Source organism: Magnolia sinica, chromosome 6, assembly GCF_029962835.1.
Source record: "Magnolia sinica isolate HGM2019 chromosome 6, MsV1, whole genome shotgun sequence".
In the NCBI taxonomy this organism is placed as follows: domain Eukaryota; kingdom Viridiplantae; phylum Streptophyta; class Magnoliopsida; order Magnoliales; family Magnoliaceae; genus Magnolia; species Magnolia sinica.
Window position 1 is genome coordinate 96,467,911 of NC_080578.1, and position 22,334 is coordinate 96,490,244.

Sequence of the window (22,334 nt, forward strand, 5' to 3'; positions counted from 1 at the left end):
TGGTAGGTGTCTAATCTTGCTTTGGTGTGGACCACATAGATTTGGATCTGCCTCATTTTTAAGCTCATGCTTAGAATTATCTTAAAAAACGTTATAACACATGAATTCAAACTCTCCGCTTGCCACAAATAAATTTTTTTTAATTTCTTCCTGATGCAGTCAACACACTATTGTATTAAATGCAACTTGTGATGACGTGACCCAACCAAATTGCAGCTAACATCATTTTTTTGTTAGTGGCAAGCAGATGATACAGATTCTATATTACATACATCATGGTAGGGCCACTAAATTTTGCCAAATCACCATCGTGAGGACAAGGTTTGCCTGGCTATTGGATGGTGCTTTGTAGCTCTCATCATGATATGTGTGTTTAATCCATGCTGTCCATCTATTTTCTATATCATTATAAGGCATAGGCCCAAAAGTGAAGATCCAAATCTCATGTGGACCACACCACACCAAAGAATGATGATTGAACATCCACCATTAAAAACTTCTTACCTTCGTCCAGGTCTGTGAGAGACCTAATCAAAGTTTGATAGTAAATAAACATTTTAATAGGTCTTAAAAAGTTTTTAATAATAGATAATATGGTTAACTTGAGATTTCATCTATTTCATTTTTGAACTCTTGCCTTAAGATTACATGATAAAATGGATAACCGCATGAATAAATCGGAAGCCGATTGCGTACCGAGTAACTCAATGTGCTAAGCGTACTGAGTAAACTCTGTGGGGTCCATTATGATTTATATATTTTATCTACTCCACCCATCCATTTTAACCAATAATTTGATGGCTTCAGCCCAAAAACGAAATATATCAAAATCTCAACTGGACCTCACCACGGGAAACAGTGTGAATTGAAATTCAACCATTGAAAAATTCTTAGGGCCATAGAATTTTTGGATCAAAGCTGATATTTGTGTTTTCCCTTCATCCATGTCTGGGTAATCTTTTGAACAGGTTGGATGACAAATAAACATCACTGTGTGCCCTAGCAAGGTTTCAACAGTGCAGGTCATTATTCCCACTGCTTCCTTTGGTGTGGTACACTTGAACTTTGGCCGTACTTTTATTTTGGACTCAACCACTAAAATGAAATGGAAAACGTCGTGGATAACTCACATGGGCCCACTTTGAATGTATGTTGTCTATCCACACTATCCATCCGTTTTTACCATCTAATATAAGGGGTTAAGCCCAAAATTGATCAAGAGGATAATATCACATTAAATACAGTGATGATAATGTTTTCCACGGTTGAAACCTTTCTATGCCCCACAGTAATGATTATTTGTCATCTAACCTGTTAATAAGATCATACGGACATGAATGAAGGGCAAACACAAATATAAGCTTGATCCAAAACTTTTGTCGCTCCGAAATTTTTTTTAATGGTAGGCGTTCAATTCAACTATTTACTGTGGTGTGTTCCATCTGAACATTTTACCTGCTTTATTTTTGTATCAGTCCCTAAAATTATCTTGCAAAATGGATAGACAGAGTGGATCAGATACATAAATCATGATGGACCTCACAGAGTTTACTCAGTACGCTAAGCTTCCATCCCCCATCGAGGTCGGTGGTGTGTGGCCCACCACGCAATCTGGTTCCGCCAGCGATGTCGGTACCGGCATTGTCAGTGTGCAATCCGCGTCCCCGTAAACCTCTTCACGTGGCCACCAGAACGCTCTTCCAACGGACTACGTGTCACACGTGTCGGCACCGACGGCAACCCACGTATACACCTTAAGGGAAGCGGATTGGGTGGTGACCCCAACACCATCCAACTTACGTGATGTCGGGCGATGTGGGACCCACCCTGATGTACGTGTTTTACATCCACGCCGTCCACGTAGCCACCATAATTCTCTTTCAACACACTAGTCTCGCCACGTGTCGGTACAACCTGCGCATACACGTTACGCGCTTATCTCGACGCACGTCACTTCGTTCTACGATGACCATAAATGAATCAAGACCGTTTGTAGAAAAATTCAGACCAAATATTAACATATACGACCCTTTATCAAAGGATTAACTGAATGAACGGTCTGGATTGATAGATAATATGATCATTATCAGATATTGGGCGATGAACCTGCTTTAATAATTCAGCTCGCTGGATACAGAACCGCCCTCTTTGCCTTGGGGAACGAGGCAGCGTCGTGCGACTTCCGGAAACGGAGCACCCACGCAGGGGAACAACTTTTACGATGTGCCCGGGAAAGATTCCTGTGTTAGTTTTACACTATTAATAAAATGGTGGTGACTCATCCTTGCACACGTGGAACTGGCTTATAGATGGACACACCATCCAAATTGTGGGTCCAACTGTGAATGGATCATTCTAAATTCAATCTGATCAACTAATCCTAACCATCCATTTATAGCTATATAATTAAAAGATAAAAGTGAAATGAATGGTCATAATTTAAAGACGGTAGTTGATATTTTCTTCTATGCTACATCCAAGTTGGTTTGGAGATTTTAACGGTATGGATTTCCTTGAAACCATGCCATGTACACGTTTGATGAGTCACCACCATTTTTAAAAGATCAAGAAACTAACATTGAAATCCATTCACTTCAAATCCACGTGGCGGTTGGATGGTGAAAGTTAGCCCGTCCTAGTACCTACGCGAGTTACGCTAGCATTTCCGCTATATAAGCGTCCGAGAAGAAGAAGGAGAAGAAGAAGAAGAAGCAAGAAGAATAAAAAAGGAAGAAGGAGGAAGGGCTGAAAAATCAACGGTCAGGATTTCATACCGAGGATTTCTGATCAAAGGTCAGTTTTCATTTCCTTCTCAATTTCGAATTTCTCGCTTACAAGATTGGATTCTTTTTTCTCTGTTTTTCCTTTTATCGATCATATCGTCCTTCTCATTATCAGACACTGGTTGCTGACGTGGCACGATTTCCGTACATGTGGGGACATGTTTGAATGATCCAAACCCTTCATGTGGTGGGCCTCACTGTCGATGGGGGCTAACCAAGAAATCTCCCTCATTGATATATTTGAAATCTTGGATCGTTGAATTATATATATTTTTCGAATCAGGACCGTCGCCTTGATCATCATTCTATGAGCTATTGGTGGAAAGGATAGGATCTTCCGATCTTGTACTTTTTTCGAGGCAGATCCCATCGGCTGTTTATTTCATTGGATAGACGGTCTGGATCGCCCTACCATGGCTCTCATGTGTACAGACGTACGGTTTCTATTGATCGGGGCTATGCAATTTCATTATCTGATGTGTTGCACTTGAATTGGATGCTGCATGATGATCCATGATCTGGACCTTTCGTTGGGTCGGTCTGCCTGTGGATCTGCCATGGCTGATAAATCTCATCCGTCCAATTGGTGGATTGCGAATGATGGTAGAGAAGAATAACCATCGGATGGGTCGTAGTGCCCATTCTGTGTGGTGCGTGAGATGTGGATGAACGGTTGTGATCATGGATTGTAGTGCCACGTCTGCATTTTTTGGGCATGTCGGTTAGATTTCTGCTTGAAAATAGATAGTTGGGAATTGTATTTTCTAGCTTGATCTGGATATAATGGTAACATGATTAGTCTGGATTTTTTAGGCTGCGTTTGGATGTTTGATCAAATCAAACTGCAATAATTGAATTCCAAGAATAGTTACTGGACTAAGGGAAGTTAGCTCATCTCCCTTCCTAATGGGGGAAATGAATTGCATGCAGCATGGCGCTGCATGCACCCGTGAAGAAGCGCCACATGCACATATATGGCGTAGGACCCATGTGAAAAGTAAAGAATCCATTGCCTAAAATGACAAATTTGCACATGCGGCGCTTTTTCATTGGCGCTGCAGGGAGTGTGCGCGGCACCTTGCTGCATGCAATCCCCATCCTGTAATTGGGGACTAGCCTCCAAAGCACAAGTACTAACATACGGAATTCCAGTCAGGAATTTCTTTCTTTTTGAAAGGTAATGATATTTTAATAAGAAGGCACAGAGCTAGTGCAAAGTATCACACACAAAAGAAAAGAAAATTACAATCCTCTATAGACTTTATACAATAGGCCTATTCTACTAAATAGAGCTTTGCCTTGTTAAAAACCTCTCCATCTGAGCTACTCGGCTTCATCTGGAAGTATCTTCCATTCGTTTCCCCCCAAATTGCCCAAAGGCCTGTCATCAATGCCAGTTTCCAGCATACCCATCTTTATTTACAGTGCCCGACACCATGCTAAGTCATTAGGAAGTCGCCACTTGAACCCGGCATTAGCCTGGCATCTTGAAAAGATTAAAAAAGCTCACCCAGATTTTTAGAGCGAAGGGCAATGCACGCAGAGGTGGTCTACTGTTTCCGCCAATTAGGAATTTCATTGTTGTTTTTAATTAAAGGACCACTTTGTTCATTCCTTTATATTGAAATGAATTGTCATTTAGTTCAAATAACATCCAAAGGCACCATTTTGTGTATGGGTTTCATACCAAGACCAATTAATGCAAGTTTTCAAGGACATGCTAAAGTATCTCTAGTCTGTGTTTTCGGATGAACATTTGCAGATCAACTACTGTATCATGTTCGAAGATGATTTTTTCTTTTCTTTCTTTCTGATTTTGTTGTTTTTCGTTGGGCTAATGAAAAATGTTGAGTGGCTTAGCTAACAAGGACTGTTTCTTATTGATATCAAACTCTTGCATGTCATGAACCCCTCATTGTATCAGAGTGGTCGTGGTTAACCGCTGGTGGGATATAAGATACATTATGTGTGGTGCTCTATGATAAATGCTAGTGGGGTATATGATGATCTGTTCGAAGTTGATTTTTTCTTTTAATAAGTTCAGATTGTTGGAAAAAAGTAAAAATAAAATTCTGTGGTGCGTTTGGATGTTAAATTAAATTGGAATTGCAGTAATTCAATTCAATAGCGAGTAAATGATCAAAATAGCGCTTGTGCCACTGCCATCCCATTTGCAATAAGGAATTAGCTTGTAAATTGCAGTTCATATTTTTTCAAGCCAACTTGAAATGGCCAAAGTTGATATTACAGGTACTGCTGCCATTATGAATCAAAATAGTTCCACCCCAACTGTTGTTATTTCCTGTCTGTAGTGAATTGAATGAATTGCAATTTAGTCTGTTCAATTAGGAATCCAAACACACTATTGGTTGTGGGTCCGATAGGGAATACTTTGGAGGATTTGATTTCTTGATGACTTGGGTTGGCTGAATTATATTGTGGCACTGTTCTTAGATTTTTCTGCAAAATTCTGAATTATGGCTGTTTGGTTCCCATGACTTTGATTCTAACAGGTGTAATGTAAAATTGATTTTGTAAGTCCGTTTCTGAATCATCAGGAGAATTGAGTGTTTGGCCTTTTTATATTTATTATTCTAATGTTGAGCTGGATCTGTTCAAACTGTGAGGCATTTATTGGAGAATACTGCCATAAGAAAATCAATGGAAATTAGCCAAAGAAGATTGTAGAGTATCTTTGCAGCACACGTCCCAGCATGACATGTGTGCACCATCTGGACCATTCGTCAGTTGGGGCCCACCAAGAACATGCCTTTGTCCAAAATTGGGCCAATCCACTCATCTGGTGGCAACATGTGTATGAGAAAAATGAATGTTTGAAAAAATAGTTGTTTTGTTGTCTTAATCAAGTTGCATGCTCAACCGATGAGAGGACCAGGTCATATTCACGGTGAGCCCCACCTAATGAATGGGTCCAATTTCACATAGGCTCATATGCTGTGAAGATCCTTTTCCATCCGCTTCTCTTGAATCTCTGTCGTTCTCTGACATTCCCAATGTACCACACATGTGCATGATCTGGAACATTCATCAGTTGGGGCCCATTGACATCATGTCTTGCACCCAAGAGTTGGGCCAATCCACCCATCATGTGGGCCACATGTGAATTGTAAAAATGGAAAAGCTCATCCAATTTCTATATTGAACTTACATAGCTGGTCCACCTGATTAGAGTGGACGAGCTTGATTCTTGGGCCAATGCATGTTATTCATGGTTGGCCTCATGGCCCACCACCCCCACCTGCTAAATGGCCAAAATATTTTACATGTGTGCCACTTGGCTCATATCCTGTGACCTGATGAATGGCCAAAATCTTGTACACATGTACCATATTGGCTCATATCCTGCGAAGATCGTTTGTAGCCCTTGTTGGTTGAGTCCCCATTGCTATCGAGCTCATATTACTGTTTTTCTCAATCATTTCTCCCTTTACTATTTGGGATATGGGCAGTTCGGATCCACAAATGACAAGGTTATGTTGATGTCAGTTCGGATCCACAACTGACAAGGTTATGTTGATGTTACTTACAGGTAAGCTTGAGATCAAGTGAAGAAAGAGGTTAAACTTCCAATCTTTTTTAGCCATTGGCGGATGGGAGACAAACCCGAATCACTCGCAGAGGGCTGGCAGAAGGTGGATAAGGAGGAGGTTCATCTTAAAATTAAGAGCAAGGAAAGAGAGCCCGAGACAGAAAAGGAAGAGAAGATAGAGATGGAAGTTGAACAGAAGTCTAAGTCTGTGGAGAAAGAAAAGTCAAAGCATGGGGAAGACAAGGATGGGAAACGTGACGAGAAAGGGGAGAAGAAGAAAGAGAAGGACAAGAAGAAGGATCATGAAGACGAGTTGAAGGAATTGGAGAAAGAGAAGAAGAAAAAGAAGGATGACGAGGGAGAGTCGGAAGGAAAAAGAAGAGACGTTGAACGTGAGGAGAAGAAAAAAAAGAAAGACAAGAAAAAGGAGGGTGACGAAGAGGAGTCCAAGGAAAAGGAGGAGAAGAAGGACAAAGTCGGGAAACCAAAGGAAAAGGTGAAAGAGAAGAAGGACAAGGATGGAGAACCAAAGGAAAGCAAGAAAGAGCGGGACAAAGATGTGGAACCAAAGGAAAGCAAGAAAGAGGGGGACAAAGATGCAGAACCAAAGGAAAAGGAGAAAGCGAAGAAAGACAAAGACATTGAATCAAAGGGAAAAGACAGAGAGAAGAAGGACAAAGATGGGGAACCAAAGGAGAAAGAGAAGAAGGACAAGGATGGAAAACCAAAGGAAAATGAGAAAGAGGAGGAGAAGGACGAAGAAGGAGAATCGAAGGAGAAAGAGAAGAAAAAGAAGAAGGATAAAGATGGCGCTGAAGGAGATGAAAAGAACAAAGAGAAAGAAGAGAAGAAGAAAGAAAAGAAGGACAAACACGGAGAGTTGAAGGAAAAAGAGAAAGACAAGAAGAAGGGAAAAGATGAGGATTCTAAGGAGAAAGAGAAAGACAAGCAGAAGAAGGACAAAGATGGAGAGTTAAAGGAAAAGGAAACAACCAAAAAGGAGGATAAAGACGGACAGTCGGAGGAAAAAGGTAACGAAGTAGTGATTACAAGAGAAATTAAAATTGAAGATGCAAAGGATGGGGAGAAAGACGAAGGAGAGGAGACAGAAAAGGGGAAGGAAAAGAAAAAAGAAGATAAAGAAAAGAAGACAGATAAACAAGAGCAACCAGAGGATAAGGAAGCTGATGACAGTAAGAAGGAAAAGAAAGGCAAGAAGGAGAAGGGTGAGAAGAAGAGGAAGCTTGACGGGAAGGATAAAAGCAAGGAAACCGGGAAACTGCAACAGAGGCTTGAGAAGATTGATGCCAAGCTGGAAGTGCTGTTGGCGAAAAAAGAAGAGATCTTGAAACAGATCAAAGAAGCCGAAGTGGGTGGTGCAGCTGAAAAACCTAAAAATGCCGGCGATGCTGATGTAGCGTGACAATGCTAGAGGTACTATTGGTTTTTCTCTGTAATATGTAGATTTTCCTGAAAAGCTTTAGATGTAGATGCTTTTACAATAAATTTGAGCTCGAATGCTGAATTCTTGTTTCTGAAGTTTCTGTTGAATAGGAAGTAATGGGCCCTGAGCCTCAACCAATGTACAGTTTGGAGTCTCCAATTCTCTAACCTTGGCACCCTTGGTTCGGTGATCCATACCATTGATCTGATGGGCCCTTCAATGGATGGTTGATACCCCCAAAGCTGCCTGATAGGAAGACCAGAGCCTTGGATCTTTTTCTTGTTTTCTGTCATTACTGGATGTTGCTAGAATTTTTTTTTCCTCAATTCTATATGTGGGCCACCAACGAGTTTGGCTATTCCAATCTGGGAATTGCTGAATGTGGCATCCTCAGTTCACAATGGCCAGTGGGGGTCATCAGATCGATTTGTGGATCTCCAAATCGTGGTTCACACATTAATAAAATTAGGCTCCTCATAAAATGGGATATTTCTCAATACTCAGGTTTGCATGCATGCATACATAAATAAGATAGTACATGCATACATCTGCACGCGTGCACACACACACAGGAGGAGGGAACACTATAACTAATAGAACTCTGGGAGTTCTGGAGCAATCGTCATATATCTATACTACTTAAAGCCAAGTCCTCTCTGCTTTCATCCCTCCTATGAAATTACATAACAACCCTTGCACAATCAAAATTCAGAATTGCAATAACATCACATGCTAAGGGCTTTCATGTAATTTCCTACCCTTTTTTTTTTTCCCATCTTTCTATCCTCTCCAACCCCTTAAGTTTGGGAGTGCTTTCATGTAATTTACACTCTACACAACTAGAGGCATTGAAGTAATTTCATACCTTTCTTGGATCCAATCCGTATTCATCTGACTATAAGATTAGTGGACATATATTCGACGATTAAAGATGAGTAGTATCAAATGGTTCTGTTTCAACAAACAAGTGTCCATGATCCAGCAGTTAGGATTGTTCAACCAGTTTTATTTTTGAACTGTTAATTAGCAACATTGGGTTCTATAATTTTCTGTTTAGTTTGGGTCAATGCATGCATATATGCAAGTACCTGAGTGCCTGCATACCAAGCATCATATTCTGTCAGAGCATCAAATACACACTAATTAGAGAAACCGTTCTTAGATGGTTCCCATGCCCTGCACCAAGTAGAAACAGTCCTTAGACTGTTCCAATGCCCTGAGACATCAGGCAGAAAAGCTAGTTCCTTTTAAGGCCACAAAAGAAGAAGATGAAGAAGAAGAAGAGGAAGAGGCCCACTGGGGTGTGTATGACATCCAACCTGTCAAGAAGGGTCGCAAAACCATGAGTTTTAGACACCCGAAAAATTAGTCCGGCCACAAAATAAAATTGGAGATATTTTTTTAATGGTTATTCAATTTTCCAGTGGTGTGGCCCATCTACGGATTTTATAGTCCTGTTTTTTGGGGCACAACATCATCATTAAACGGTTTAATGATTTTGTGTATTCCATGTGTACAAATTTTTAGTGCCTGCGTGCCAAGCACCATACACTGCCAGAGTATTAAATCTGTACTACGGAAATTTGGAACTTGTAAGGACTCAGAGAATAAGCTACAAAGTGAGGTGCGTGGCCCACTGGGCTGTGCTCATGGTGTCCGACCTGTCCAGCGTGGTTGGTCCACCATGAAAATTGGCTACCCAAAATTAGCAATGTTTTACCCATCAGTTGGCCACCATGTAGAAATGGAAATATTTCATATTTGGATGGTTGTCCATTGTTTCCTATGGTTTTGGCCCACCATTGATTGTACAGTCCTAATTTTTAGTGCATCTCATCATCATGGCAGGATTCCCATAATGCATGGGTCAGATTGTGCATACAGAACATGGTGGACCCTAAAATAGAAAAAGAATAGACCACTATCCAAAAACTTCCGAAATCACATGGTGGCCTGCATTATAGATGGATTGGCCTGATTTTTGGGGCATCTTTCCTGTTTGATAGGCCCCGGCGAAGGGTTGGATGCCTTGGATACACCCTGGTGGGGCCCATTTACAACACTTATGTCCGTGCGGATTGATAAACCAATCCACATCTCTTTTTCTCCCCTCTCCTAATCTCCTTGCATGAAAATGGCTCTTTTATCAAAGAAATTGTATGAAATGATTACCATTCAATTACAGAATAAACACATTTAAACGACCACAAAAATCGAAGGAATTCATGAAAATGGATCTTTTATCAAAGAAATTGTATGAAATGATTACCACTCAATAGTTTTAGGTTGTTTTCGTTTCAGCATTATGTGCTGGTTGGTGATGGTGCATCAGATCGCTTTGTAGGTTTGTCTTCATTTATGCTAATGTTTCTTGTTTAATAAATATTTCCATTTTCTTGAGACTTAGGGTTGCACCAAATTCCACGAAATATTACGAAATTTTGTATCATATCAGGCTGCTTTATCATGAAAATGAAATTTCATGATATTTAGTGCAACCAAACACACCCTCAAAAGATATTTCTATTAGGTATGGGTTTTTGTTCTTCTTGCTGATCTTTTTCTGCAAGTAAGATGGGTTTCGCATCACCATTGCCAGGTTTGTTCATAGAATACAAAGGTGAATTGGATACACAGGTGAATTGAAATTTTAAAGGCAATCAATTTGCAAATTAGAATAATTTATAATTGATTTGGATGCACAGGTGAATTGAAAATCTAAAGTATTCTGACAGCATGTGCATTTCTCCATATATATATATATATATATATATATATATATTATATCTGTGAATTTGTTGCTGAAATACCAACAAAATCTTTCTGAAATTGCTACTTTGGGGTCAGGTTATCATAGTAGCATTCCCACCATGGTGTTATGCAATGGCTGTTGCAGCCGTTACCCAAAAAAAAAATAAAGAAGAAGAAAAAGGAGAAAGGTCTATAATGGCCAAATTCAGTGTTCTTACATATGCACGTGCATTTTACTAATATATATCTAATGAGAAATCCTCTAGTGCTCTCATAGCAATATTAGGTTATAGTGCTACTTAATAATAATAATGCTTTTACATTTTCTTAAAAAAAATCTTTCCCATATAATGAGGGATTTCATGTATAACCACATGTATGAATTCCCAGCAAATCCAGGGAGATTCATAACTCACAAACAGAACTTTAGTTCAACTAACTATGAAGATTATCCTCAAAACTAATGTGCGGCATTTTCACACTGGGCTTAGGTAGGGTAGCCTGTGGGATGCGGGGGCACACTCGGGGTGGGTGGCCCATATAACCCATGAATTTGAGGCTTATGTAAGGTGGAACTTATGGACTTGGGGTCCATGAGGAGGGTTTGGCCGATGACCTAATCCATGGATTTGAGACCTGGACTATAAGATAAAGGGATCAATTTGTCATGCTTTATCAGTTTGAGCTTTTAGAGCAAGTGGTTAATTGGTGTTAGAATGGAAGGTTTCGTATTCGAGACTCCTCATTGGGGGTGATTAATGCGGGGACATTTTCACACTGGCAATTTAGAAGTAGACTTTCAAATTGTGGACCCATGATCTAGATAGTTAAGATACATAGATATGATCGAGGCTTCACTCTTCATTTGATCCAACTTAGTCTTTGGTAATTATATAGTTACAACAGTCATGAGTATTTCGAAATCAATGTAGATAGTAAAAGAACATAAAAATAGCAAAACTAGGCAATTCTAATGTGGTGCAAGTTATTAAAAAACAGTTTGGTAATAGTAACGGTGGGTACCCTTAAGTGCTAAAGGGGCTGTAATAGGCATCAAGGAAAAATCAGTACAGTTTTTTTTTTTTTTTTTTTTTGGTTTTTAAATAAAAAATTTGCAGTACCACGTTGTGGGGCCATAACAGCCATTATAGACCAAATCATAATGGTAATTACAGTGCTGTTACAGCCACCGTTACCATTATTGAGTACCTTGGGACTAAAAAGACATGCATTTATTCTTATAAAATATAAAAGCATTAAACATGGACAGTTCACATATGATATTACATGTGAGCATTTTTCTAGAACAAAATCTATGGATGGTGCCGAAAGAAAGCCAAGATGCTTCTCTATTTCTAACTCTAAATTGCATTTTCATGTACTACATGCATTTTGCATTATAACTCTACTTAAATTGGAGCCCAAATCCAAATGGGAAGAGTGGATCGTAATGTGGGTCGCGTACATTCATCGGGAGCTGATCGACGGACTTGAACCATGTGCGAGGAAGCTTGCCGGTGGTGTCGTAATCGCCAAAGATGACATCTGCAACTCCTTGGCCCTTGGTTCCTGGAAGCCATGCAGCCACGAGAGCATCAATCATGGAGATGTATGGCTCGATCACGACGGGCCAGCCTGATATGACGATGAGCACACATTTGATGGATCCACACACATTCTTTATCATGCTTGGGCCTGGCTCGGAGATTGTAAGGTGTAGGTTATCGCCGTGCGTAAGATTTCTCGCCGATGACGACAATTGCATAGGAGAAATCAGATTGCTTGACGAATTCCGTGCTGGGATTCTCGCTGTAGATGACTTTGGTGGCTGGATCAACAGTCGATTTAACAGCGTCTAGGATTGTTGTTCCTGTGGACAAAGTAAAGATGATATAGTGGGTGTGATGTAGGGATGGACATGATGAGGTCGAGCACGTCTTTGTCAGTTAGAGATACCTCGAATCCACGGGGAAAAGAAAAAAATAAAAATAATTTTAGAAAATCCGAAATAAATGGATTAATGATAACAAAAGAGCTTACCTCTTGTAAATAGTAAACTCCCTATTTATAGAGAGTCATGATTCCTACCCTACATTATGGTTTGCGGCAAAAAAGAGTGTCATTTTCCTGTTGGACCAAACTTCTGAAGCCTGATAGATGAAAAGTTACAATCAAACTAAAACTTACTATAAATAATAAAATTAAAAACAAAATGAAAATTCAACTATTGATATGATGGAATCTTACAAACTCTATGTGCGCAACCTGGCACAGCGGGGTTGGGTGACTAAAGTAGCTTCTCCTACCCTAAAATCGTATATGGCAGGTGGGATAAATTGCAAGCGATCTGCTCTACATCTGGGCCACACCAACTGGGAGAGAGAAGAATCAAATGTAGTTTCTCATCAGTGATTCAAATGCTTCATTTGGCATGGATTGCTGACTCGACTGAGCGGATGCGACTCGTCTGAGTTGACTCAGACTGGGTTGAGTCAACCCTGACTCGAGCGAGTCCTGACTCACCTTGGGACCGGACGAGTTGGCCGAGTCTTCAATCCACGGTCTTTGCACTATTATACATGGGTTTTCAATTCTGACAATGGGGGACGTTGTTTGATAATCCGGACCGTTGGTGCATTGTGTTTTAATATTGGTCGGGGAGGATATTCCAATCTGGGACATTTCTCGGGCAGGCTCCAAGCACCAAAAAGCTTCCAGGTGGAAAAATCCTAACCTTTCAATAGGAGGCCAAACAGCTCAAGAAAGAATCTACAGCAATGGTTCCCATTCAATCAAGAAGGGCCCAAAATTTCAATGGACAGGATCTTCTGATCTGGAAGATTTTTGGTCCCTGGGCCATCCATTTCCATTCCCATCACATCAACGTCTTAGATCACACAATCATAGGTCCGACTTGTACAAACCGAAGGCCCGAACAGTATAGTATGTGATGAGGTTTGTTAGTTAGGCGTGCGGTCCGGAGCCCTGTGGAGCACACGCCAAAATGGAACACGTGTGTGAGATTTGAGCTTTCCACGTGGGTGTGGTAATATTTAGATTTTCTTCTTCAAAAGATAGGCCATTTCACTTCTAAAGTGGGCCACAATACACCAAGTAAACCAATGGATGAAACAAATTTATAGCCGTCCATTTGTTATGTGAAATGGTCACCTTTTTTTTAGGCTAAAGGATCTAAACAGTCTAACCCAACTGATGGAAGGCTCAGATTTCACATACATGTTCCACATTAGCACGTGTGCCTACGTGGGGATGGGCAGGGCTACAAAACACGTGGGCTGTAAGATGAGAAATGTGGGCTGAGAGAGAGTGAGAGAGAGAGAGAGAGAGAGACGTTGGGTAAGAGGAGATAGGTGCACTTTCAATGCAGCTGTGTTTCCACCGCCCTCTCCCAAATTCGAAATGGATAGCCGTTGTTCGTAACAAAGTAACCTGTGACTTGAAAAACACCTAATTCCTCTGTTATATTTTTTGCAATCTTACCTGATAGAAAGTTACAGGTTGAGACTTTGTTACCTGTAACATTTCTCTCCCAAACACAAACTGAAAGAATGTGGCCTGCAACTTTCTTGCATTTTACACAAGTTACAGGCATCCAAACAGCCCAAAGTCATGTCAATCTGCGTGATCAGACAGCTCTCGATGACGATCACCCAGTTGGTTAGGAACAAACTAAACAGAATTAGTATCGATTTTGTTGAATTTCCAAATGTAAGACTGTCTTTGTCACCCATAGACGATCAGAAGGCTTCTGGTCAGACTTGCAAAAGCGATTGATGACTATAAGCAAGCGGGTCCAAGACAGAAGCAAGAAGAAGCTGATCCATGATCTCGAGAGAGTGACCAAGATGTTGGACGTAGGCCAGTGGGGCCCACTGGTGAGCAATCACTAGTGGGTGGGTCTCACATGTTTAGGCTTCTTTCGGCCTTTTCCATTCGATTGAGATTTCAAATTCAACTTTAATTTTGAAATATGATAGGAGATAGGGATTTGACTGAATGATATGGTTTCATCCTATCTCATCCCATCTCTCCCTCATTTCCTATAAAAAGGGATGCGCTCTCTCTCTCTCTCTCGAGGGTATACGGAGAGAGATAGTGTGCACCAGAATCTGTCCATTTTGGCTTGTCCTTGGGACGATCTAATCCATAGATCGCGATCCGGGGCTACTTATACTGTAGGATCAGAGGTGTGAATAGATCCATCTGCTCCAATAGTAGATAGGTGGGCTGTTGGAGCGTCAATCTTCTGCTTTGCAAGGGTTCCAAAACTTGTGTAGACCGTCAGATCTTGAGGGCTCACCTTCGGCGCTTCCCTGCACAAGAAGTGAAAGATAGCATCGAAGGTGTTGTTTGTGATAGAGCTTCCAGAGAAAGAACCCGAGCAGATCGTGCGTCTGAGAGAATTGGAACGGTACCGGCAACAGATCAACCTACGGAAGTCGCACAAGGTCTCAAATTTCATCTGCAAGTCACCGAAGCTATTCGAATTGTACAAGGACCAGATGGGCGTGATATGGTGCGGGCTGACGCAACAGGGTGAAGACCTTGTGGTGGAGGAGGAGCGACTCAAGGAAGAGCACAACCCACAACTGGCCCAGTATGTCAAGAGGGCAGTTGCGGTCATGTACGAGCTGCTAAGCTTTACGCTTGAGAAAAGGTTGGTGACGGACCATTTGAACCACTTCCGGCAGGAATTCAAGATGCCCCAAAGGCTGATTCGGCTTCTTTTGAAGCATTTTGACATCTTTTACATTTCGGGGAGGGGAAAGAGGCTGAGTGTGTACTTGACGGAAGCATATGAAGGTTCGGAATTGATTGAGAAATGCCCATTGGTGCTTTGGAAGGAGAAGATTCAGAACCTTGTTAGGTATAGAGGGCAGAATAAGACGGTCGAAATGTTTAATGAATTTTCCAACATGGAGGATGAGAAGCCGTTTGAAGACGAGCCTAACGGCGAAAATGCATTTGGGGAGTTCGACAATGAAGGAAATGTGGGTCCACTAGATGGTGCTTTGCTTACGGATGATGATGAGATGACATTTGGAGAAGAAGTATACAATGCGTACAAGGATTCATCTTGAGGATAGAAACCTTACAAATTGCTAAGGAGTAGGGAGATTCCACAAGAAGGTAGATTGAAGAGGAGATTTTTAGCAAATGTGTGAGATTTGGTCCATCCATCAAGTGGAGTGGTTCTACTTGTTGAGTAGACTAGCCTGATCTTTGAGCCACGAGATGTTCTCGGTGGGGCCCAACTGATGTACGGGCCCACACATGTGCCACATTGGCATGCACGCCTCCTCTCAAATATGTCATCGTGGGTGATTTATTTGCATTTCTCTTGAAATGTCCTCTTGATTCAAGAACCATGATCCCAAATTTTCATTTTGAGTTTTGAAATGTTTATATGTTTCTTTTGTAATGTGTATTTCCATGCTCTAAATGATGCCATATTGATTTGAGTACATGAATATCAAGCTAAGCAATTGATGCTCATTTGTGCTTTCTTTGATGCCATATCACCAAAGTTTTTTTTTAAGGGTTTGTTTGGATTCTCACTTGAGATGAATTGTGATAATTCAATTGAAAGCAAAGGCAATGATCAAAATGGTGGTGGATCATTTTAATTTATATTGATGACCTGCCCTGATTGCTATTCCATGATTTTCAAGTTTATCCCAAAATGACACGAATCCTATCTATTGGTTGTTAGTCCTAGTGTAGGGAGTAGGATTAGTCCCACTTTTGTCATGTCCACTTTATTGAATTGAATTATTGCAACTAGAACTTAAGAAGAAGAAGAAGAAGAAGAAGAAGAAGAAATTCCAATCCAAACAACCAGCACTAACAAACAGTCATTTCTTGTTTTTATCAAAGCAATCTAGACATGGATCAACTATTCCCATCATCCAAAAAGTTAGGTAGTGAAACTACTATTGTATGATGAGAAAATCAACCTGCTAATGTTATTTAAAATAATCAAGAAAACATTCCCATTCGCAAATTATAATTCATATTTCAAGTAGTGACTCAAGTGCTATAATGCCGTGTTAGAAAGTGTGGATGCATATTAGAATTGCTTTTATTGGCATTTGACGTTTGGAAGATTTTATCAAGAAGCGGTTGATTAAATGAAATGAAAGTGATACACTAAAAGGGAGGACCACATGATGATATATGCCCACAAACATAGCTTTTTTACTCGGCAACTCGTTTGATCCCGAGTCTAATTATGACTCGCCCGAGTCAAGCCTATTTGCACTACTAATTCATGGTCTCAAACGGGGTTGGACTCGGTGGAGTTTGAGAGTCAACTCAAACGAGTTGTCAATCCATGCCCATGACTGTGCAGAGGGGTTACTTTCAAACATTTCAACTAGCAAGACAATCGCCACACAATTTGCTCTTTTCTGACAAAATCAAGAAACTTGAACAATTGGTTTAGTAGCATCTCTTGAAGACCCTGTGAGGAATTAAAACCTACTTTCTACACATGAGAATAATTAGTTTGAAAGCTCAATAGGTGTCAGAGCTGCGTGTTCCAATTAAAACAGAGCATTGAGTGGCAACCCAAGTCCTTCTGAGGTGGATTGTGCATAAAGACCAGGACCGTACCCTTTTTTCTCTCTTGTTCTTTTTGCCCCCTTTTTTGTGAACTACCAAGATTTTTTTAATTAAAATAATAAAAAATAAAAGATAAAAAAAAATCTCTCCTGAAGAAAGGGAGAATTAAAACATCATGAATCCTTTCTGTTTGAGTTTACTGCTGCTGAATTTGGATCTGGTTCAGCCTATTGAACCAAATAGAATGCAGAATCATGCGAAACATATCATACTTGATTGGTTTGCTATGCCATAGAAAGTGCTTCTGTAACCTCTTCACATTTGTTTGCATTGAAATATATCTCCTTGGCCGGATTTTCAAAAGAATCTCTTTCAAGTTCGGTATATCCTTCTCTGCAACGATCACTGAAAATGCACAAAATTATCCGCGATGATTTGGTTAGGAAGTAGTTGTAACCATGAACAGTCTCACATTAGCTTTGTATCATGAAGTGTGCTCCAGCTTATGGTGGTACCAGGCAAACGTGGGGCCTGTGTGAGGTGACATCCTAATCCATGCATCAGATGTGTGAGCTGAACACTATGGTGGGACAACAGCATAAGGAATGAAATTGGGTAGGAACACACTCCCTTGATTTGCACCAGGGCCCACATGAGTTTCAAAACAACCTGATTTTTAGCCTGACCCTTCATCCAGGCTAGGTTAACTGTCTGGATGGCCTGGATTGCATATACACTCAGGTGGGCCCCATAGTCAAATCGGCAGTAGTTATCCACTCTCAAATAAATATCTACAATAAGGTAAAATATATAAATTTACATTAAATATCCTCTCAGGAATTTCATCAAACACCCCACGTGCACATGCAATCTCTTTGTATTTCACATAGAAATTCAACAGCCTGGTCTGCACAAACGGGCTTAAGTCAAGCCCATGGAAATTTGAAAAGAACCTAAGCAAAAAATATAGACAGTAGCACATCCAAATCTACTGATTTGAAAAGAACCTCCAATAAAAACACTCAAAATCCCAAGCAAGAAACAAAGTCATCAGAAAATAAACAAAATCCATGTTAGATTTCCCAAATTAGAACGAAATCCTCTCCTCAAATCATTGCAAATAGAGATCGAAGAAATTAGGGCCGGAAAAGAGAGAATAATGAAAGAGATAACAAAAATTACATTTCTAGATCTCCTACAGAGATAGAGATAGAGATAGAGAGATGCTTCACTTCTCAGTGTCGGTGCCACGCCAGATCCAACATCAATGGATAGAATAGCACAGATCCTGAAAGAATGTCTTGCTAAATACTCACTGTTCAAAGTTCAAATAATATTTTCCAATATGCAGAACTGAAAACATTTCCAGCATTGTTATATGAGGAACAAAACAAATAACAGAAAATGTTGAAAATAGAGTGAAGTCATCTACTTACTTGGACATAATTCATTATTGACATTGTCTTCCGTAAGATAAGGCATACAACAACCTAAAGCAGAAAACAATGCATTAGCAAACTCAATTTACTCACCAAGACGACTAATTGTGACACCGTAAGAACATCACTGCACAAGGAGAAGACACTGAGATACAAAATTCCCAATACCTTGCTGAAATATCCAGCTAGAAAGGCACTATGAGGACGATTCGGTTCCAGAAAGGAGAAAAGCATGTTCATCAGCTGCACTAGCAATAGATTGCTTAGGAACTTAGAGCATTAATTTATTGAGAAAATAATAATAATTTATACCTCTGCAGATGATGCTTCACAGTGAGCATGAAGAAATCACATACCTTTTTTCCCCACCCTTAACATATCTCAAAGACTGCAAACATTCAATATGTAAATATATATAGATCCAATGGCTTAAATTTTCTATAGGGTGGCCCATTGAATTGATTAAGCTCTATGGACCAGATAACTGTAAGATGCAGTCAAGTATTTAAAAAAAGGAAAAAGAAAAAGAAAAAAAGAGATGCAAATCCCTTAGAACTCTCGTGGCTGCCAGAAACAATGAAAAAGTCCAAACCCATATTTCCTTCTATTTTCTAGAATGAATTCTGGTGATCAATTGATAAAAGATGCACTTCTGTTACTGCTCTTTCTTCTAATTTTAGTGGCCCCATGCTTTCCATGTAGGATTTGTTGCATTAAAGTAGGACATTTCACTTCTTTTCTTCTATTAACCGTCCATTTGACAGTATCATTGGATAGTTAAATATCTGATAAATGTGATATTCTGTTTTATTCACAATGAGGCCCCTGACAAGGATGATTTGGCTATGATAATGGAAGCATACCTTCATAGCCTGCTTGGCTGATTTCCTAGCATGATCAACATGCCCCACTATCCTCAACTTGTTGTACAACTTCAAAGGAAATGTAGCCACATCTCCCACTGTAGTAGGACTCTTCCTTCAAAGTTTGCACGTTCTTGATATATCCTTACAGTCATTTTTGGACTGCCTGAGCTTTTATCAGAGGATTGCGCCAGGCTCTCAATATCCAAGACCACATTGTATTTTAAAAGGAAATACACAAAGGCCAAATGCCAAAGAAAAAAGAAGAAGGATTTTATTCTATTTTAAAAACGGAGCAACAACAAGAAGTAATGAGAGTTGACAGGTAAATTTTTTTTTTTTTTTTGGCTACAACACAAAATATCATTCTTATGAGAGAAATGAGAAAATTGCATGCCTCCCATTACATAATAACAAAATCTGCAACTGCATCTAACCCAATGAGAAAAGAAACCAGCAATTCTTTTGTAGGCTAACATGAAAAGAAAATGGCATTTAACTTAAAATTTTCAGAATTGGATTTTGAACCTTTGCTGCATGGATAAACGCGTTGCATATTAGAAATCCCAGTTTGAGAATGATAGAAGAGATTGCAGCTGCAGCTCATGCATGTTGGTAATGATGCAACTTATACAAAAACACCTTCCCAGCTGCATTTCCTACAGCCATGAAACCGCTGCCAGGACTGAAATCCGAACAGCGAGGATGCTGCAAGTTGTGTTTTGATGAAGGCCAGTTAGAGAATACATTGTAAGACGGTACATGCACCAATTTTAAGCTGTTCTTCTGCATACTCGAAGTAATAGCAAATATCTGAGCATCCTGATTGAATTTCAAACCATCAATTTTTGTGACAAGATTGTCAACGGTCTTAATTGGTTTTCTCTTGCCACCGAGAAACTCCTCTCTGTTGTAAATATTCACGATTCCACTACCTGAACCCGCTGCAAATAAACGGCTGTCCAGGGAAGTACAAAGGGCAGACCCACTCATACAACCTTCATCAACAGCCTTATGAAAGCACTTCCGCGTCCTTAGATCCCAATGATAGACATGCCCATCCCCACCAGAGCTCAAAAGCTACCTCCCATCGTCTGCAAATGCCAAAGATCGGGCGGTTCCAGTCATTTTCAGAGTTCCAATCAGCTACTTCGTTCTGGATGAAACCAACAGAATATAACCTTCGTTAACAACAAATGCAATCGTATTAGAATCCAGAGAAATTTGGAAGACTTCCAGGCTTTTCTTGTCTCTACCGGTCAACAGACCAATCTTATCAACCCTTGCTTTCACCAAATCAAAGCTGTAAAAGAACTTCGTTCTACCCCTGATGATCACTTGGGACCCGTCTGGTACGAAAGCCGCCTTGTGGATGGGGCAATCCTCAAGGAAAATGCTTTGTATCTTGGTGTTGCGTTTTCCATCAATCTGGAGGAGTCTAAACCTCTTGTCCAATCCAGCCACGAGAAGCAACTGTGCGTTTCTATGAAACTGGACTGAAATTATCGGTCCATTAGATGGGTCCTCGGCATTTGCATCCGTAAGCCTTGAGTACTCAAGGAGTCCTGGCAACAGCTTTGTATGGCTTTTCACAACCAGATCTTCATTAGTTCGAAGAATATCATCATCATCAATAACTCCATCCTCGTCGTCTGATTCATCATCAGACCTATAACCCCCCAATTTTGGGCCAAGTTGGGCCCACTCTGTCCCAGGATTCAGCTTAATATGTTGGGCCCTCAATCTAGACACATAATCCGTACCCGAAATTGAACTCTCATCCTCTTCCCTTCTAAGCTTCCTCAATCTATTAACTTTCGCTATATCTACTTTCGTCCTTTCCTCTTCGTCATCGATCCATGCAGGTTTCCTCTCCAACTTGGGCTTTTCACCATCACTACCATCTTGAAGCACAGCATCCTCTTCAAAAACCGACAATGCATTTGCACGCAGCTTGACTAATTAGTTGACATGCATGATTATTGAGCTTTAGATGAACTACATGGTTTGGTGCACCTCATGTATGGGTCAAATGTCCAATGCATATGAAACAGTGGCATGTGAACTAGGTTGAACATGAAGTTCACATGCAACTGGTTGTAGGTGATCATTCCTTCATTCCTCATAGAAAAATGGCTTCTCTAGAAAGAATTTAAAAAAAAAAAAATTTAAAAATTAAAAAAAAATCTTTTGATATTTAACATAGCTAATTTTAAATTCATGAAGGATATGTACAATCTAAAAAAAAGCTACAGAGCATAATAAAGGAACCTACAATTTCTGGTTTGTAAGTGCTAGTTGATGTTGTAGTTTTCTTATTTCTTCTTTCTGAGAGGAGCATCTATCTTGTAAAAGAATATCAAAATCACATGCCATATTTGTCGGATCTTAAACAAGATAAAAATTTAGGAAAAGATAGCAACATACCTCAAAGTAAATTTGTTTTTGCAGTCAAACTTTTCCAACTCTATAGAGGATTTTCCAGTATATTCGGTGTATCTATCTATTTCAAACTATAAGGTCTGCACCTGTGCTTGTTGGAGATCGTGATTCTCTCTTACTTGATTCAACTCTCCTCTGAATAAGCATAAATGAAACATTGATGCCTGCAACAGAAAATGGGCATTCCCACATGGGTATTCTCTCTTACTAATAGTTCATGTTGCAGAATTTAAAAAGATGATGATGATGATGATGATGCATACTCAAAGAACATGAAGTAGAGATGTATGGACATACCTGAGGCTTGACTTCTACAATGAATTGACCACTCTTCACGGCAACTAGTATGAAGCACAATTCAAAGCAGGAGCTTCACCTGGTTAGAAGGATCGTGCAACTAAGGAAACAGATCAGGGGTGACAAAATGCTTGTATGTTCATTACTCATAAAAAAGACTTACAACTACATCTGGTATCC

General features: G+C 40.1%; 2 protein-coding genes and 1 pseudogene across 3 annotated transcripts in view; 1 reads left to right on the forward strand and 2 right to left on the reverse strand.

Moving 5' to 3' along the window:
- The first annotated feature begins 2,692 nt into the window (after nucleotides 1-2,692).
- LOC131249174 (uncharacterized) lies at nucleotides 2,693-7,868 on the forward strand. Of its 2 annotated transcripts, none has more exons than XM_058249784.1 (2): nucleotides 2,693-2,793; nucleotides 6,334-7,868. In XM_058249784.1, exon 2 carries the CDS (start codon nucleotides 6,395-6,397, stop codon nucleotides 7,754-7,756), a length of 1,362 nt encoding a protein of 453 aa, XP_058105767.1. In that variant the 5' UTR covers nucleotides 2,693-2,793; nucleotides 6,334-6,394; the 3' UTR covers nucleotides 7,757-7,868. The 2 variants fall into 2 exon arrangements, with proteins under 2 accessions (XP_058105767.1, XP_058105768.1); XM_058249785.1 differs by lacking the exon at nucleotides 2,693-2,793 and adding an exon at nucleotides 5,727-6,274 and having other exon boundaries at nucleotides 6,312-7,868.
- A 3,874-nt stretch (nucleotides 7,869-11,742) lies between these two features.
- Nucleotides 11,743-22,334, reverse strand: part of LOC131249175 (uncharacterized) — a 74,429-nt gene continuing 63,837 nt past the window's right edge. Inside the window, exon 11 of the mRNA XM_058249789.1 lies at nucleotides 11,743-12,398. Within this exon, the coding sequence (XP_058105772.1) occupies nucleotides 12,250-12,398 (149 nt within the window). The 3' untranslated portion in view covers nucleotides 11,743-12,249. The remainder of the gene's footprint in view (nucleotides 12,399-22,334) is intronic.
- LOC131249444 (U3 small nucleolar RNA-associated protein 18 homolog) lies at nucleotides 19,889-21,377 on the reverse strand (annotated as a pseudogene).

Excerpts from the sequence above, each read along its gene's own strand:
- LOC131249174 (XM_058249784.1), top strand. The coding sequence starts at position 6,395 with ATGGGAGACAAACCCGAATCACTCGCAGAGGGCTGGCAGAAGGTGGAT.